This window comes from Astatotilapia calliptera, chromosome 10 (genome assembly GCF_964374335.1).
Source record: "Astatotilapia calliptera chromosome 10, fAstCal68.1, whole genome shotgun sequence".
NCBI classification, from domain to species: Eukaryota; Metazoa; Chordata; class Actinopteri; order Cichliformes; family Cichlidae; genus Astatotilapia; species Astatotilapia calliptera.
The window spans coordinates 18,416,157-18,433,940 of record NC_137431.1 but is presented as its reverse complement, the minus strand read 5'-3'; the positions used below and the strand labels follow the sequence as shown (position 1 = coordinate 18,433,940).

At 41.5% G+C, this 17,784-nt stretch overlaps 1 protein-coding gene across 16 annotated transcripts in view; it reads left to right on the top strand.

The window, feature by feature from the left end:
- nbeaa (neurobeachin a) overlaps window positions 1-17,784 on the top strand; it is a 101,235-nt gene that overhangs the window by 54,693 nt on the left and 28,758 nt on the right. For all 16 annotated transcript variants that reach the window (XM_080307571.1, XM_026183058.2, XM_080307570.1 and 13 more), the window contains exons 13-23: window positions 1,556-1,724; window positions 8,284-8,363; window positions 8,784-8,846; window positions 9,228-9,325; window positions 11,570-11,662; window positions 14,246-14,354; window positions 14,463-14,544; window positions 14,801-14,924; window positions 15,054-15,246; window positions 16,118-16,804; window positions 16,933-17,376. In XM_080307571.1, coding sequence (XP_080163697.1) covers window positions 1,556-1,724; window positions 8,284-8,363; window positions 8,784-8,846; window positions 9,228-9,325; window positions 11,570-11,662; window positions 14,246-14,354; window positions 14,463-14,544; window positions 14,801-14,924; window positions 15,054-15,246; window positions 16,118-16,804; window positions 16,933-17,376 — 2,142 coding nt within the window. The remainder of the gene's footprint in view (window positions 1-1,555; window positions 1,725-8,283; window positions 8,364-8,783; window positions 8,847-9,227; window positions 9,326-11,569; window positions 11,663-14,245; window positions 14,355-14,462; window positions 14,545-14,800; window positions 14,925-15,053; window positions 15,247-16,117; window positions 16,805-16,932; window positions 17,377-17,784) is intronic.

Here is a 17,784-nt window from a genome sequence, read left to right as displayed (position 1 = left end):
GCTGGGGCATTACACAGGAGAAGGACAGAACACGCAAACGAGGGGAAACAATAAGAAAAAGTGACATTTGAAAAGACCTCGGGACAGAGAGCGATGTGTTGTTCCTCTTTTCCTCCTCACTCTGAACTCGATGTGGCATCGCTGAAGGGCCCCTCAGCTCTTGCCTCCATTTATTCTCAAATCTTCCTGGCTCCCTGTCTCCTTCCCTCTGACCCCGAGAGCTGATTGGCCTCTGGGTATAGCGGTGCAGCCGACGGCGTCCTGGAGTAAAAACAGAAGCTATGCAAGCTTCTCAGGAGATGGAGGGGTGTGCGAATGTCAGAATGCAACACTGTACAAATACAGCGTATTGATCTTGGCTTTTATCTCAGAGATTCAAAGTGACTGAAGTATGTGATTACATATTGTTTTTTTGTTTTGTTTTTTACCTGCAATTGAGTGCCACTGCAGGAAAGACGATAAGTTCTTATTACATGATAATAATTAAGGTCACAATAAGAACAGCATAATAAACATACTAAGCAGCCCCACACACACAAGAAATCTTAAAATCCTTTAATCTTACTTCCTTTGTACCGTTCTGCCTCCCGCTGAGTGTTATTATTTTCTGCCTCTCAGTGTATTATCATTACCTTTGTTATTGGTGAAAATAGCCTCGGTCATGTTCAGGACTTAATGAAACACTTGAAGAAATCACATGTGAATCACATCGCCCGTCTCTCATAATGTGTCCCCTGCTCAGTTTTAAAAGAGCCCGTTTCTCCTGGTAAACACAGTCCTTTCAGAGAGGGAGGAATATATATTCTTCTTGTTTTTGTTTTAATAAGCCATTGTTGGAGCAGCGGAGCCCGAAGTGTTGCAATACGATCAAGAATTTTCGTAAGTTCTGCTGAGATGGTTTTAAATTGCACCAGATAAACAGCTTAATGTGAGAAATGTAATATAATGAAGGCCATTTAAGTCATCTGAGTGCACTCTCCTTTTTAGATGAGCTGTGATGTGGTATGGTCAGGCAGTGGCACCCTGCTAATTTCATCCGTCTAAACAGAGCTAACTCGTTAAGGCTGGTCCTTAGCGTCACGGTCACTGTAATGAGCTCAGAGATTTCTGAGCGTACAGCACGCTCCAATCTATGAAAGTGCGATTGAGAGGATTGGTTAGTGGAATATCAATAGAAGGGGGGGACTTTTTACTTTTTACTTTTTTTTTTTTTCTTTTTAAACGGAACATAAAAGGAGGAAAGGAGCAAATTAGCGATTGGAGAACGCACGCCTCAAATGCCAGAGTCAGTAACTGCCTCCTCATATGAGGCTCGAAGAGCTTCAGGCACAGAAACATCAAAATAACACAAAGCAGGAAAACACTGGTGCTTTTACTGGAGGGAAGTTTCCGCTGTGGCCGTCCTTTCACTGTTAAACAGCTTTTTTCATGAATATCATAAACACAAAGTGATGATTTATTTCTCTCCCCAAACTACTTGTCCGTCAACATGCGCATATAAAGACAACGCACGTACCGTGCATGTGTTGTTTGAATGTATTTTGTGTATTTCCAGGTCCAGCTGTCCCTGTACACATACCTGTCATCGGAGTTCATCGGCACTGCCACCATCTACACCACCATTCGCCGCATCGGCACCGTCCTGCAGCTGATGCACACTCTGAAGTACTACTACTGGGCAATCAACCCCCTGGAGTGCAGTGGAATCACCCCCAAAGGTCTTGGTATGTTTACAGTGCACACAGTTTGCATGAACACAAAGGCATGCTCGCTGTAAGAAGAAAGACAAGAGTGAATAAGGAGCAATGACAGTCCCATAGGCTCACAGCTCACATGCTCACAGTGTTTCCATCACTTCACCACTAGGGACTCAAAGACAGTGCATACGGTGCACTCTGCCACACACACACACACACACACACACACACACACACACACACACACACACACACACACACACACACACACACACTAGTGATAAATTGTGCGCAGTTTTACGGTTCAGTATCAGGTCCAAGGACAGTTTGTTATGTGGACTGAGCCACAGCTGCTCTGGCTTTGCTTCTTTTATTTTTTTTTGCTAATTTGTCAGATCCCATCCTCTGTGATTCAAATATTTAAAGAGGCTGCTGTCACACACATCACAGAACTGATACAGTTACAGCCAAACTAATGCGCAGTTTAGCTGGTCTATTACCTTAGTTTAACAGACTTAACTTTCTAGCATTAATACATGACCACATAAAGGCTTCCAGTCGTCTATCCAGGAAGTTTCTTTTACTGTGTTTTGCTCTAAATCTCCATTATTTCTAAATTAATACGATAATTGTTACCTTTACACGCCTGTTAATGACTTCCTTCTTTCCTTGGTTGTGTTAAAACGCTTCATCTCCTGCCTCGTGGCGTTGTTGTTTTTGTTGTCTCGGTTAACAAATGAATTTCACACTTGTCATGAAAATAGAGAGTAAATAATTCAGAGCTCGGACAGAAGATATTTGCTAGAATATACAGTAAAATATTCTCTTCTTAAAAGCCTGACAGTCGCCCGTTTGAACCACATCAGTTTAACATTTAAACGACTCTTAAAATCATGATTATGTGAGATTTAAGGAATGTTTTCTTTCACAGTTATGAGCAGTAATTTTGAGCTTCTTGTTAATCATTTTCATTTGATTTTTATTGTGCTGTAATAGTGGTGCACTTGCTTTTTTTTCTTAAAAGATGGAGATGGGCCTTGCAAAAAAATAGTTTTAGAAATGCAGCTCAAGAGGTTTTTAAATTGTGAAAGGGAGTTTTTTGCTGACAGTTGACAACTAAAGGTCACCTCAATACCCGAATAAGTGATTAATAACTTCAAATTGCCGTACAAATTTGCAGTGACATCGTACTCAGTCATTTCAAATAGTTAAAGCTATGAATGTATATACAGTAAAGAAAATGATCATTTCTGCTATATATTACACAGTTGTCTTGATGTATGCTCAATCATCCAGGTAAGTAAATCCCCAAAAGTTGATTCTGTTCATCTGGACGTAGTTTTTCAGTGGGAGAAACGTTTCGTCACTCATCCAAGTGACCCTAAAAATAAACTGAACTTGACCCAACCTAAATCTTTGGACTAAAATATAAATTTTATTAAGATATCTACATTGTGGGCACTTTCTTTTGATCACCAATACTTTCTTTTGCAGTTCTCCACAGGGTGAAACAGATTTATGCCTCCACAATATGAGTAATACATGTATACACACACAGACACACACACATTCAGAGTTTTTCCCAACAACCACTGGTGTTTATGGGAATGGCTGAGCGGCTTCTTTTGTGTATTTAAGAGTGAATAAGACCATTTCAGAAGCAGACACTGCATGTTCTCTTTTCCAACTGCTGCATTTTATTTCTTAAGAACAGAACAGGTGATAGCTGTGACACCTGTGTAAATAAATCTTTTATATTTCCTTAAATGTACCCACACCTTGTGCTTCTTGTGAATGCAGTTTTTTTGGAAAAAGGTCTCAAAGATTTGTCCATGGTTTTTTTTTTTTATAAAGCCACTATAAAACATATCTATTTTAAAATAACACAGGGCTGACTCAGATATTCAATTTTCTTTGCCTTTGTAATAGAGCAGGGAACAGCTAGCAGTGCTAGCACCGCCGCTGTTGTCACGCTCTGTAGCAGCAAAAGGTCGGAGGAAGCCTCACACTTTAATCAACCTCTCCTTTTGCCCGGGACCCTCCGCTGACTATGAGTACGCATCCCATGTCTCCATGGTAACAGACATGTGATTGGCAGATCCAAGGGAGCTTTTGGAATTTCTAATCAAGTGGCTGTCTGGCTTCTTTTCTGTTTGGCGATATTACTGTTTGCCTGCTGGGATTTAGCCCCATAAAAAAAAAAGGCGCAGATAACAGTATAGCAGCAATTAGCCTCAGACACATTCGTACTGTAGTTCAAAGCTAAAAGCAGCTAGTTGTGGTTTGAAAGCCTGCAAATGTATGCACTTGACTATACTGTATGAATGTGATATGCACTCATTTGCATAGTAATGGACAGTTATGTTGCTCATACCACGAGCTTTGTGGATAAAAATGCATTCAACTAGCTGAAGAATGGGCTTGAATCCGAGTTGGAAGGACAATTTTGTATTTTTAGTATTTTCTTTTTTATCTTGCACCAGACTTGGACTGAGCTTAAAATACCAAATTCCTTTAACTGTGTATTTTACAAATGGCTAAATTAGGTGGTGGTTGGAAGTTCCAAGGAAAGAGTGTGTAGTCTTCACAATAAAACCTCTTGGGTCTTTTGCTCTTAAATTGCATTAACTATAATCAGATGTCCTCCACTGAATTAAAAAAAAAGAAAGGAAGGGGCTCTAAATGAATTACACTCAGCGGACACTTAACGTACGACTTGTTAGTACCAGGCTGGAGCTCATTTTCCCTCCAGAGCTGCCTTAATTCTTCATGTCAGAGATTCAATGAGGTCCTGGAAGTCCTCTGACATTTTCTTTCTGCATTGACGTGATAGCCTCAAAGAGTTGCTGCAGATTTGTTGTGATGAGTCTTCTGTTCCATCACATCCCAAATTTGCTCGCCTGGATCTGGTGAATGGTGAGACCATTTGATGACGGTGAACTCCTTGTCATGTTTCATAAAGCATTTTGATATGATTTGAGCTTTGAGACATGGTGTGGTATCCGTCAGAAGGTGGTACACTGTGGTCTTAAATTGAAGGACATGGTGTGCAACAATAGTCAGTCAAGTCATGGTGTTTAAACCATGCTCAGTTGGTACCAAGGGACCTGAAGTGTGCCACCATCAGTCTGAACCGAATATACAAGGCAGGATGGAGCCGTGCTTTCAGGTTCATGTTTCACACTAAATTTTGATTTTGTCATTAAAACGGAATTGATCAGGTGATTATCAATTTTGGCAAGTTTTTGTTTAATCTCAATTGTCCCTATTAACCCAGTGTGGTCTTCTGTTGCTTGTAGTCGATCTGCAGTCAGAGATGCTCTTCTGCAATAATACCTTGGTTGTGACGAGTGATTATTTGAGTTACTGTTGTCTTCCTGTCAGCTCAAAGTAAACTGGCCATTCTTCAGATTGTTATGAGCTGACAGGTATACCTAATAAAGTGGCCAGTGAGTGTCTTAGTCATGACAAATCTTTTTTTTTTCTGTCTATACACTTTTTTCTTTATGTATTAAGCCTCGTTCAGCCAACTTCCGTGACTTTTTCTATGTACTTTGTGTTAATTGTTGTAAAATGGGCAAATCTTGAGGAAATTCATTTTCTTTTTAGATCAAATCTGAAGCGTGTGTTTGTGTGTGTGTAATTGTGGCAAAGGGCCCAAAGTCAGAACAAAATCGCACCACTTTAAACCTCTTTATCTCTCGAAAGCTTGCCATTATCCAGTTAAAATAAAAACTACTCGTTTGTTATCGTAAATTAGACTAGATAAAACTGTGCAGCCAGACTAGGAGCACACAAAGACGAAAATTAATTTCAAAGAGTAAGTGATGGTAATTAAACCTGCCCAAGGAAAGCTGTTTAGAAGAATATAAGCTTTATTCAAGGCGTCTTATGACAAAAGAGCTTTAAATAAGGAGGTTCCACTCACACCGCTTTCACCTGGTCATTTAATGCAGAGTGGCTGGGTAAACATGATGGATGGTCAGTGTCACCGTTCAGGCTACACGCACCAGCTTGACAGATAAGGATGATGGATCGCAGTGGATTGCTTGGGTGTCATGTTTTGGCTCCGTGAAGAGCAGGAGAACAGACTGAAACACGTACACACTCGCGTGATTGAAGGGCAGCAGAGCGTGACAAAGAAATGGAGGGACAGGCTTCACATCGTCTTCCTTTCACACCCTCGGCCTTTTATGTTTCTCGTGAGCCTACTTCTGCTGGCTAAGCAACAGTGGGTCAAGTCTTGTTTCTGAGAGGACGTGGTGCATTTTATTCCGTTTACAATAAACACTGTTTGCGATTGTATTTCTCTTCCTTTGAGGAATACATAATAAGGGATAGTTTCAAACACCCTGACACAGCAACGTGTGAAATGACAAATACACACAAACTGGACATCATAAATGTTTACTGGTTCTAATAAACAGAACAATTCTGTCGGGAGTGATGAGGACACGTAGCATTTGAGGTTTATTGGGTTGCATTGTGGGTGCTTGGTTGCTAAAGGCATCGATACAAAAAATAGAGTAGTTGAGGAAAATGGAGAATAAGTAAAAAAAAAAAAGTAGGAAAGGAAGAAGGGAACTTTATCTGACTGCAGTGGGATTCAGAGGATAAATGTCCTTGTTTTTGAAGGGTGGGTCTTATATCATTCTTGTTTTGATCTAAATCAATGCATTTTTAGGCTTCCTGGCACCGCTTTCCATTAGCTAGTTATTTGGCAGCTGTTTTGAGCCGATTCATCACAGCTATAAATTCAACTGTATCTGACGTGCACATTAAACACTTAAAAAAAAAGAATGAAATACAGTTACATCAATTAAAATTTAATGCCATCATCTGAGTTGTCAGTTTTTTTGTCTTAATCATTTTAAAAGTGATAGAGTTGTGAAGCTTTGACGCAGAAGAAACAAACACTATTGCTCTTTTTGCACGTGTGTGTGTAAGTTGCCCAGTTCTAGATGTATCTGCTATAGAAAGCATGCACCTTTTCCTGAACCTTAACAGAACTTTAGTAATTCAATTTTAGTTATATTCCGCCAAGTCACCACAACAGTCTCCTCAGCCTGCTTTATATTTCAAGGTAAAGACAGCACAATAATACAGAGAAACCCAACAATCAGATGACCTCCCTATGAGCAAGAACTCGGTAACAGGGGGAAGGAAAAACTCCCTTTTAACAAGAAGAAACCTCCAGCAGAACCAGTGTCAGGGACAGGCGGCCAGCTGTCGTGACTGGTTGGGGATGAGTGGAGGGATGCGGGACAAGAGACACACTGTGCCGCTCTCAAAAATACATTTTAAATCATTTTTGCATCATTTGGTTTAAAAAACAAAAAAAATGGCACAGCATTAAATCAACAGGGCGCTGCTTTCATCTTTACATAGTTCTACATTAAGTTAATCTTCATAAATTAAACTATGCAGATAAATAATAGAAACTCTTTCACTTCATTCATCGTACCAGCGTGATGGATGTGGCTAAAACTCGTAGCAGAGTAGTCGACAGCTCTTTTCCCTCCTGCATACAGTGCAGATTTTGCCACATTGGAAAAATAATTGCTCAAGGGGAGAACATGTCTTTTGACAAGTATGTTGACCATTTTCCTGAAGCCTTCATTACTCACTGTGTTTAATGGGTGCACATTTTTGGCCTAAACGAAGGGGAATGTGTTGGTTATTTAAGGGCTTCTTTGTGTGCTCGGTGGATTTGCAGATGCACTGTACAGGCTCGTTTTTACGGACGTTTGAGTTCGCGATGGACAGTTCACGTTACAAAGCACTGCACTGTTTTTCTTGGTCTTCATGCATTTATCACACTGCAGTTTGTGGTGTGTTTTCAGGTGGTGGAATTGTTAGTCCAATAATCACACAACTGGTATGTTAACTCCAACTTTAATGGTTGCCTTCTTTCGTTCCTCCACACAAGAAGAAACCGACCCTCCAAAAACTTCTACTTCCCCTTCCAGCCTCCGCGTAGCCATGCCCCCCTTCACTGGACACTTGCGCAGTGGGACAGATACATCTTAAAAGAATAATTCAATGTTTTAATTTGCACATGACTTCTTCTTGGTTAACATCACTTGAGTTAAAACCAGAGTATTTCAAAGCATCGGATGAAGACCTTTTATAAGGGCATGCTCTTTGCCTTCTGTGAAAGTAAACTTACACGGAAAATACTGTTGTGTTTTTTTAGCTCGATTATCTGTGTGTAAACCACCACAGCAAACAACTCATCCAGTACCAAAGCTGTAAAGTATATACAGTGGATTACAGCGGTTGTTTGGTTTGGATCACATTTTTGTGAATTACTGCGTCTTTGCTGTAATACGTTAGATTAGTACAATCATAAAATATCCAAATTGCCACTAGAGTTAATGACAGTTATTTACAGTCATATAGCAGAGTGAGTGTGTGCGAGCGTGTTTGTGTTAACGTGTTTTTCTCTGCTCTCCAGGAAGCCTAATAAAATCCAATATCAGTAAACACCAAGGCTCAGTGGTGGGCTTATTTAGCCGATCATTATCGAGTGTAAAAATGTATTTTTAACAGGAAATTAATTTTGTGTTTGCGCGTCTTTGTCTAGATGGACCACGACCGTCCCAAAAGGAGATCATCTCACTCAGAGCCTTCATGCTCCTCTTCCTCAAACAACTCATACTCAAGGTAAAATGAGAGAAACCGATTTACCGTGATCTTCATCGCATAAGATCCAAGAAATCGCTTCTTTTTTAGCTTTCTTTTCCTATTATGTCCTCTGTTGTTTTTTCTCCTGGGGACTGTTGGCTTAATCTAAAATGTGTGTGTGGAGAATTGCATTATAGATTTGCAGCGTGAATAAAACACTGTAGCTTTTGTGTTTGTGCGCTCTGATATTGATTTGTTCCTGTATTTGCGCGCGCGTGTGTGTGCGCGTGTGTGTGTGTGTGTGTGTGTGCGTGTGTGTGTGTGTGTGTAAGGAGGTTATTACTGCTTCATGGTAAAAATGCAGCCAGAAACAGAATTAATGAAGCGGTGTGTAGTTAATAAGAGGTAAAAAAACAACAGGAGATCACGAATGTTTAACTGAATGTCTGGTTTTCACAGGACCGGGGCGTGAAGGAGGACGAGCTGCAGAGCATTCTCAACTATCTACTGACCATGCATGAGGTAAATGCTAAATTCTGTATTAAAATAGACACTGAGAGAGGGCAAAAGAGGGAAACGGAGAGACTGTGAGAGCGGTTGAGTGGAGCTGGTGGCAAAATGTGCATTATAATTTGTGGGCTGAAGTTATGGTCCACTTAAACGAGTGAGTGTGAGTCAGCTTCAGTGCTGTGACCGCATGAAAAATGGAGCAACAATGAACTGAACAGAATGTTCTCTTCTGTAACAATTATATCTATTCTTGCTCTGAAATACCACCTGCCATTCTGTAATCCACCCCCTCCGCGTCCACCCTTACAACTCTCTTTGTCCTCTTAACCCTGTGTCCGTCTGTCCCACAGGGCTTTCTCCATCTCACCTGCTTCATCTTTCCTTTCTTTGCAGGATGAGAATATTCACGACGTGCTCCAGCTGTTAGTGGCCCTTATGTCTGAACACCCGGCGTCCATGATCCCCGCATTTGACCAGAGAAACGGCATAAGGTGAATGCTGCTCACACATCTGCATACATATTAAAAAGGTTTTACACAACACCAGAACCTGAAAAAATAAGTTTATGGTTAGAGCTATGCTGTTTGTGTCAACATAGGCATCCATATGCATCTATGTCGATATCTATATTAGTATTATATATTATTTTGTTATAAGAAAACCCATGATTTATTATGAATAATTTAATTGAAGTAGATAGTGTTCATTCAGAAAAGTGTAATATCTTTCATAAATCCCCAAACTGCTGCGTCATAGGTGTTGTGTTTCTTATTATTATTACTATTTGCCTCCTTGGCAAACTTTTAAAAGAATAGGAATGGTAGATGTGGTTTATACATTAAAAATCATTTTAGTTTCTTTCTTGGCAATTTATTGTTTGAAATTAAAACGACAGGATGCTTTCATAAGGTTTTATAGGTGCATAAAGGTTGAAAATATGGCAGTTTAACAAATTGCTACTTGGTTGCCAGGCAGCATGATAGCGTCATAATTTCAACATGCATAATTTAACTTTTGTAGACGAGTTAAAGGTTAGTGTCATAAAATAAAAATTGTACAATGCTTTTAAAGGGTGATGTAGGTGTATAAACGCTAAAAGCTGACCATTTTAACCTGTTGGCAGGTGGCTAGAAGGCAACATGATGATGTTATATTATCTGATGTAGATAAGAACCTTCGGGGGTCTAAGATTTACCTATGTGCCAAGTTTGGTTGCTCAGCTCCTGGTGGTATAGGAGGAGTTTGGGGACAAAGAAACAAATAGAGATTTAGTATATTGTAGTAGGATATTTAACAAGTGTCTCCATAGTGTAGTGAATTACACATTTGCTTGGCAAACCAAAGATTGCTGGAGAAACAAGTCGTTTTTGGAGTTGTGTCAGGAAGGGCACCTGGTTTAAAAGTCAAACACGCTGGCCCACCCACTGTGGCGACCCCTTGTGACAAGGGAGCAGCCAGAAATAAATGTTTAAGAGCAGGTCGGTCAAATCAAGGCATACACCAACAAAAGTTCGAATGTGACCTGCTGAAGTGTGAAGATTGCAGGAAATTAGGCCATCGATGTTTGACTTTTCACTTCTGTACCAGTAAGAACTGCGTTGCAAATTGTTCAGAAAGAAAAGGACCTGTTGTCCGAAAGGTTAAATTCATCGAGCCAGAGGTCAGAATCATCATTGGGGCCTTCTTACTAACAAAGGCATTGCATTAAGGTGGTAGGTGGGCGGATGTGTTTCTTTGATTCATAAGAAGAGATCCTTTGTAACAGCAGACTAATTGAATGTGGGAAAACTGAGATGGGATGAGCCCGACTGATATAGGATTTTTAAGATCAATATTTGGTCATTTATATATCTGACATATTGGCCAGTTTTTTTTTCCTAAAATTTGATATGTGTAGATATTCAAAAGCCAAATATTACTTATGCTCTGCCTGACTGCCTAGCTGGTTTTATTTGTGGTGTTGCAAACGCCTGTGCCCTCTGGTGGACAAACTGTGCAATGTCAGTATTCGTGGTTGAAGGGTGTTTCTCCCATCTCTTTACTTTTTAAAGTTTCATTTATTGGATGTTATAAATCCTGATACTGATATATCAGCACCACTCTAGTAATTACCCTTGTGTCAGTCTGTTCTGTTCATCATCCATAAAATGTGAATGTTTTCACAGTGGGCTGCTTTACAGTAATAGAAAGGGGGTGTGGAGAATGTGTTGGTTTTTGGTATGAAGCCCCTTTCTAAAACCAGTGAAAGATTTAGACATAGATTTAAAATTTACTCAATAGTATTAGTTTAATTGTTTAATTCAGATAAAATTCCTGTAGTTTCACATTATGTTTCTCGAGTAGCTCGAACTACGCAGCCTTTTTCAAAGACATACCCTTGCTGTGCTTGTAATTCCCCCAAAGCACGACGACACATGGATGTCTTTTTGGTTGCTATGGTAATTCTTCTGTTGCTAGAGAGCTAGTTGCAAACTGTGGCTTGTTCCTCTTTTTTTTTTTTTTTTTTTGATGTACTGTGTGCACGCTTCTTTGAAGAAAATGTTTCAGTCAGCGCTCGTGTTGCAAACTGTGACTCTTAAGAATGTTTGCTGAGTTTCAGGCAGCAGGTGTTTACTACACAGTGAAGAACCCCTAATTTTGCTCTTGTTTTTTTGTTTCCTTGATGTTTGCTATTGTAGTAAAGAAAGATGTTATAACTGTCTCTCTGACCTGTGACTCTGTCTCACATGTTACAGGGTAATCTGCAAGCTCCTGGCCTCTAAGAGTGAGAGTATCCGGGTCCAGGCACTCAAAGTTCTGGGCTACTTCCTCAAGCACCTTGGTCACAAGTCAGTACTGCTTGCTGAGCTTTCCTGGTATATTTCCTTTGTGTGGTTTTCTGCAGCACTGAAGTGAGGGAGTACTTGATATTTTCCTATAATCCTTTTATCTTTTACTACTAAACCCCCCCCCCAAAATGCTGCATCAGTGGAGGGAGATGGAGATGTGCCACGCATAGTGTAGGTTTGAGTATGTGGAAAGACACTGCAGTAAAGCTGCAACAGTGCAGTCTCCACTGAACCTTAGAAAGACTGTTTGTTTGTGTGTACACCAAGATAATGCCCTCGTCATCATGTCCAGGCGGAATAATCCTTTTGACAGTGTGCACTGGCAGGGAGGTGGAACCTTGATGAGCAGCAGTGAATGCTGGGGGATTTATTCATCCCATGTGACAGCCGCGCCTCTCGCTGCCTGACATGAGAGCAGGCTGCCATAATGCACCTGAGCCCTGCACCGTCAGCCCCCCACCTACTTAACATCTGCTTTAGCCAAACATCCCGTAGGGCTGCCCCTTTCAGTCTACATGTCATTTCACTGCATATGGAAATTTAATATCGATCCTAATCAGTACATCAGTCTTAAATTAAATAGTAAAGCCAATCATGCATACGTTACAGTAAAGTAAAAAGTGCTTTTCCTAATAATCTTCAAATATTCTTAAATATACTGAACATTGTCAGGTGGTATTAGATTTACTGATAATCTGATTTCTCATATTAAAAAAAGAAAGCACAATAAAAAAATCAGGGTTCTGCTATGATAACGTCTTAAAAGCCAGTGACATTTTGAATTAAAGATTATCTTACCCTGAACTTATCTAGACATTTCCCAGCAGAACTGCATGTTAGAATATAAATGTCTGATGTAGCCAGAGCAAAATCTTTAAAGTTCATGCGATGTCCACTGTAAGAGCGATCTAGGTAGCTGTCGACTTTATATTTAAATAAATACACGTCTGCTGCTGTGTTTCTTGGGAAGGTTTTTTCCAGCTGTCAGTCAACTCAAAGTGCAGCTACTCCTAAAAGGCAGATGGCCTACTTTAATCATGCGGCATAATGCAGAACTGTGCGCAGGTCTTGAGCCATCCCTCAAGTCCTTAAAGTGGTCTTGAGTTCTCCAGGCTTTTCAAGTTTACCAAGTTCTTTTGGACATTGGCTGCTTTTTCAGCCATTTTCAGTCCAGTCCTTGTACCTGACCATGTTCAGCTGAGCTATCTGCAGCAGTATCTGAAAGTCATGTCAAGGAATAGGAGAAAATCCAGCAATAAACTGACACAAGACTTGGTAGATCTAGCTCTAGCTAGTTGATCCATCTACTGTTCCCTGAAACCTCATCAGAAATGGTCTCTGTGGAAGGGTGGCTGTCAAGAAGCCATACTTGAGGAAACGGGAAAAAAAAGAGTGAATTGTGCCAAATTACATAAGAAATGGACTAAAAATCAGTGGCACAAATGCAGAAACGCGCCAGATTTTGATCCACCATGCAATGCCGCCTGGAAAGCAGCCTTAATTGCCAGAATGACAGTGGTCCCATACACTGTCAGTGCAGTGAAAGCATGTCTGGATGGGAGACTGTTAGTCATGGATTGGTCTCCCCAGAGCGCGGACCTCAACATTACTGAAGTGTGGGATCATCGTGGGAGAGAACAGAATAAAAGGCAGCAAACATCCACAGAAGAGTTTCAAATGTGCTTCAAGAATTATTCTATTCCTGAAGACTACTTAAAGAAATTACAACAAATTTTGGCTCAGAATTGTACAAACAGTGTACTTCCATGTGTGTTTGCACGTTTCAGTAAATCGCTGGATCTTTTTTCCATTTTCCCTGCAAAATATAAAGAAATGAGGAGTAGCTCAAGACTTTTCAACAGCACGGTAGTTTAATACCTGTCGTAGTCGTCTTCACTGCCATCCTCTACAATAGCCTGCCAGACTCGGTAACAGCTTCTTGAGTACGGTTACACTGACTTGCCTTATTATGACAGCCAGGTATATAGACGATGCTTTTATTTATAAGCCATTTTGCCTCGAGTTTATTCCATTTTTTTAAACAAAGTTGGAAGTTTGAGCTGATGTCAAAACCAATTTCTCTAAATGAGAGTATGTTTGTGGAAAATATCATTTAAAACGGCACAATAGTAGCTAAAGTGACTCATTATTTTGACTGTATATGCGCGTGTGATTAAATCCTCCAAAGGCTTTGGTCAGGAATATGAAGGCGCTTCAAGCATTATTCATTTAATTCAATTGTAAAATACTCAGAAGTTATTCATCCCTGATTCCTGAGCCTCTCAAGTTTAAACCCTCTTATAAGCACAATTTTTACCCACCGGCAAGGTAACTAATAAAAGTTAATCATTCACAGCCATATGAGCATTGCCCCGCTGCCTCCTATGGTGTCGTCGTATTGTTAATGCCTCTTGTTAATTTCTCTTGTTGGTATTCAATTCGTATCCTCTCTGGTCCCATCATCGCTGACAGGGCCACATGGTGCCACCTGCCAATATCAGACCGTCACCCGGTCAGTGACAATCAGTGTCAGTTTCAACTGTCATAAAGCCTTTACAAATGTGTGTGTTTGTTTCCCTGCAGGAGAAAGGTTGAGATCATGCACACACACAGCCTATTCACGCTGCTGGGAGAGAGGCTGATGATGCACACCAACACCGTCTCTATCACCACCTACAATACTCTGTACGAGGTAGGTGAATGTCAGTAAATATTACAATGGATCAAGCCATCGGATCTGAGTTGTTGGGATCTGTGTGTTTATAATTTAATGACTACTGTCAATCTTCTAACCGTGCAGATTCTGACTGAGCAGGTCTGCACTCAGGTTGTTCACAAACCACACCCAGACCCCGACTCCACTGTCAAGATCCAGAATCCCAGTAAGTGCATAAGCACTTCACCTCGCATCTGTGTCTCTCTGCGGTCTTTGGTCTGCCAGTAATGGAGTGTTTTGTTTGTTTTGCCTTTTCTTAATGCGAGTAAACAAACAACAAAGCGTAAATTGAGAAGCTGACACTGCTGCCATCTTCCACTTCTTGATCTCATTCCAAATGCTTTAAAAGTATTTGCTTCTCCTTCTCTCTCATCTTGTTCTTCTCTTCCCTTTACTTGGTTTTCTTTTTACCTCACACCCAGTGATTCTGAAAGTGGTGGCCACCTTGCTGAAGAACTCCAGTCCCAGTGTGGAGCTGATGGAAGTCAGGAGACTTTTTCTTTCTGACATGATAAAACTCTTCAGTAACAGCCGCGAGAATCGCCGGTAAAAAGCACACAAATCACTGTACCTGCACTTATCCAGCCGTGTTCATTAGCTCCTCACTGTGGCTTTTATTTTGAAATCACACTCATGCTACAGCTCATCTCACATGCTGCCTGTTTTGTGCACCAGCTGCTTGCTGCAGTGCTCCGTGTGGCAGGACTGGATGTTCTCCCTCGGATACATCAACCCCAAGAACCCAGAAGAGCAGAAAATAACCGAGATGGTGTACAACATATTTAGGATCCTTCTCTACCATGCCATCAAATACGAATGGGGAGGATGGAGGGTCTGGGTGGACACCCTTTCAATAGCACACTCCAAGGTAAGAGTGGGACATGCACAATTCAATAACAGTTCCCAGTAGTCTTATTTCGTTTAGTACAAGTATAGCTTGTTATTTCGATTATGTTATTTCTGCTGTATTTTAGATTTGGTGGTATGTCTCTGTCCTGGGACTTCCAAAGCCTTCCATGTACATACATGAATGCCAAAGATGGCGAGATTGGCAATAAGACCGAGCAAGAGCAGTGAAGGTGTCAATAAAAGCAAACGTGACATTAGTAAAAATCAGAAATGGCAAATAAAAAGGAGGAGCTGTAGTAGAGGGGAGTGCAAAGTGGCTTGCAGATCGGTAACAACTGCAAGCGAGCTAATGGGAGATTGTCCAATAGGAGCCTTAGATAGGGCTTAAGCTCATGTGGGCTGCCACTGATGACAGCTGTTGTGCAGCACTGCCGGTTGAGCTTGACTTTCTTGTCTGCTGTTTGGCTACAAATGAGCAGATATTAATGGGGATTTTCCAGGTGCTGATATTCTGATTCAAGCTGCTTATAAGCTGTACAGAAACCTGGTGATTTGTGCAATTTGACCACTGTTATGTGTTGTTTCAACATCTTCCAGGGCCAGAATGACCCAGCATTGAGACACTTTCAGAAACTGATCACCTCTCTTTTCACTGTTCAGTGACAGAACTTTAACTCGCCCTTTTTTCTCATCTCGGGGTAAAAGTGAAGGGGCATTATGGGTAATGGTCTAATGGCCCCGGAAGGCTAGTGTCCCAGTTTTCTGCACTTTGGTGTAAATGATCTATGAGTCTCCTTTGGACTACCGTGTGGCTATTGATGTGAAGATTCACTTTTGTTAGTGCTTGTGTGCCGATAACATTACCAGTTATAATCTACCATCTGTCACAGGTGACCTATGAAGCCCATAAGGAGTATTTGGCGAAGATGTATGAGGAGTACCAGCGACAGGAGGAGGAAAACATGAAGAAGGGAAAGAAAGGCTCAGTTTCCACCATCTCCGGCCTCTCTGCCACACCTGCGCCTGTCGTCAATGGCAACTTGGAGATCGATGACAACTCCCAGACGCAGACACCTGAGAGTGAGGCGGAGTACAGCGAGGGGGCCGGCGCAGACTCACGCAACCTCCTCGCAGAAGGCGCGGTGAAGAGACCTAACGGAGAAGCACTTACACCTGGGGAGCAAAGTGCAGGTCCAGGCGTGAGAGTGGAGGTCCATGACCTTCTGGTAGACATTAAAGCAGAGAAAGTAGAAGCCACGGAAGTAAAGCTGGATGACCTGGACCTCTCTCCTGAAGGTCTTGGTGGAAGTGTAGGTGGAGGAGGTGGGGGAGGAATGGAAAATGGACCTCTGGTTGAGGTAGATTCTCTCTTGGACAGTGCTTATTGCAGTGTGGTTCAGAACCTAAATGGGAATCTGGCGCCTAAAGATGACACATCTGGTTCGGGGGTTGGAATGGGGACAAACCTCGGGCTTTCAGGAGTCAGCCTGGATGATGATGGGAACATGGGTCCCCTCATCACATTGGCGGATGAGAAAGACAGTGTCCCGAGCAACAACGGATTTCTCTTCAGTAAGGTAGGATTAGTATTACTGTGCTGCCTAATCCTTCTTAGTCCTTTTTACTCTCCCAAATAATGTTTCTAAGTTTTCCTCAAACCTGAAGCTGTACTGTTTTCCCATTTTTCCCCATTCATTCCTTCCAGGTTGATGAGAAGTTGCTTCCAGCTTTGGCAGCCACAGACCCCCTTGTACTGCCCAGTCCAGATCAGCCCACTCCATCCGGCCCAGCCCCAGCTCACTCCACCACCAGCGCTAGTGATGACCTCAGCCTGCTGGCCCACATGACCAGCTGCGGCTCTGATTTAACACAAACCCAAAGCCACACTACCGGGGAACTTCCAGAGGATGGGCCCTTCAAAATCCAAAGCCCTCTTGCTGACATCAGCTCAATTGCTGAGGCTGAGAGCCAGACCCAGGGAACCTCTAGACCAGATTTCCCAGAGGGAGAGGGCACAGACGGTGCGGACGGAGAGACTGCAGGGCTTAAGACTGGAGGAGATACAGCCAGCACCACCTCTGACACAGAGAGGTCAGATGATGGGAAAGACAAGGACACAAAGAAGATCCAAACTACTGCAACCACTCAGGTGTGTTTAAGTGTGTTCAGCTGGTTAAGAGGGAGCTCCTCACATGTTGTGTACACACTGGTCAGCAAATAAACTAAGTAACTCTGCCATGAGGTGTTATCCTGCACATATGAGTGATTTTTTTTATTTCCTTCGCTGCATTTATCAAAATGTTAAAAAAAATTATAATGTGAATGCATTAAAATAAAAATAGAAAAAAAGTGTGTAATCATCCTTATAAATCACATTAATACCTATTGTCTTTCATCTAATACCTCATGACTTTCAAGTGGCTGCAGTGCCTCATTATGCTACCCTTGCTTGTTGGAATTTTGGGTAATAAAATCACAGAAAGCTGGGGAAAGTGCTTTTTCACCTCCCCCACTGAGATTTATCCTCTCAGTTTAAGGACTGAACAAGTGAGCCACT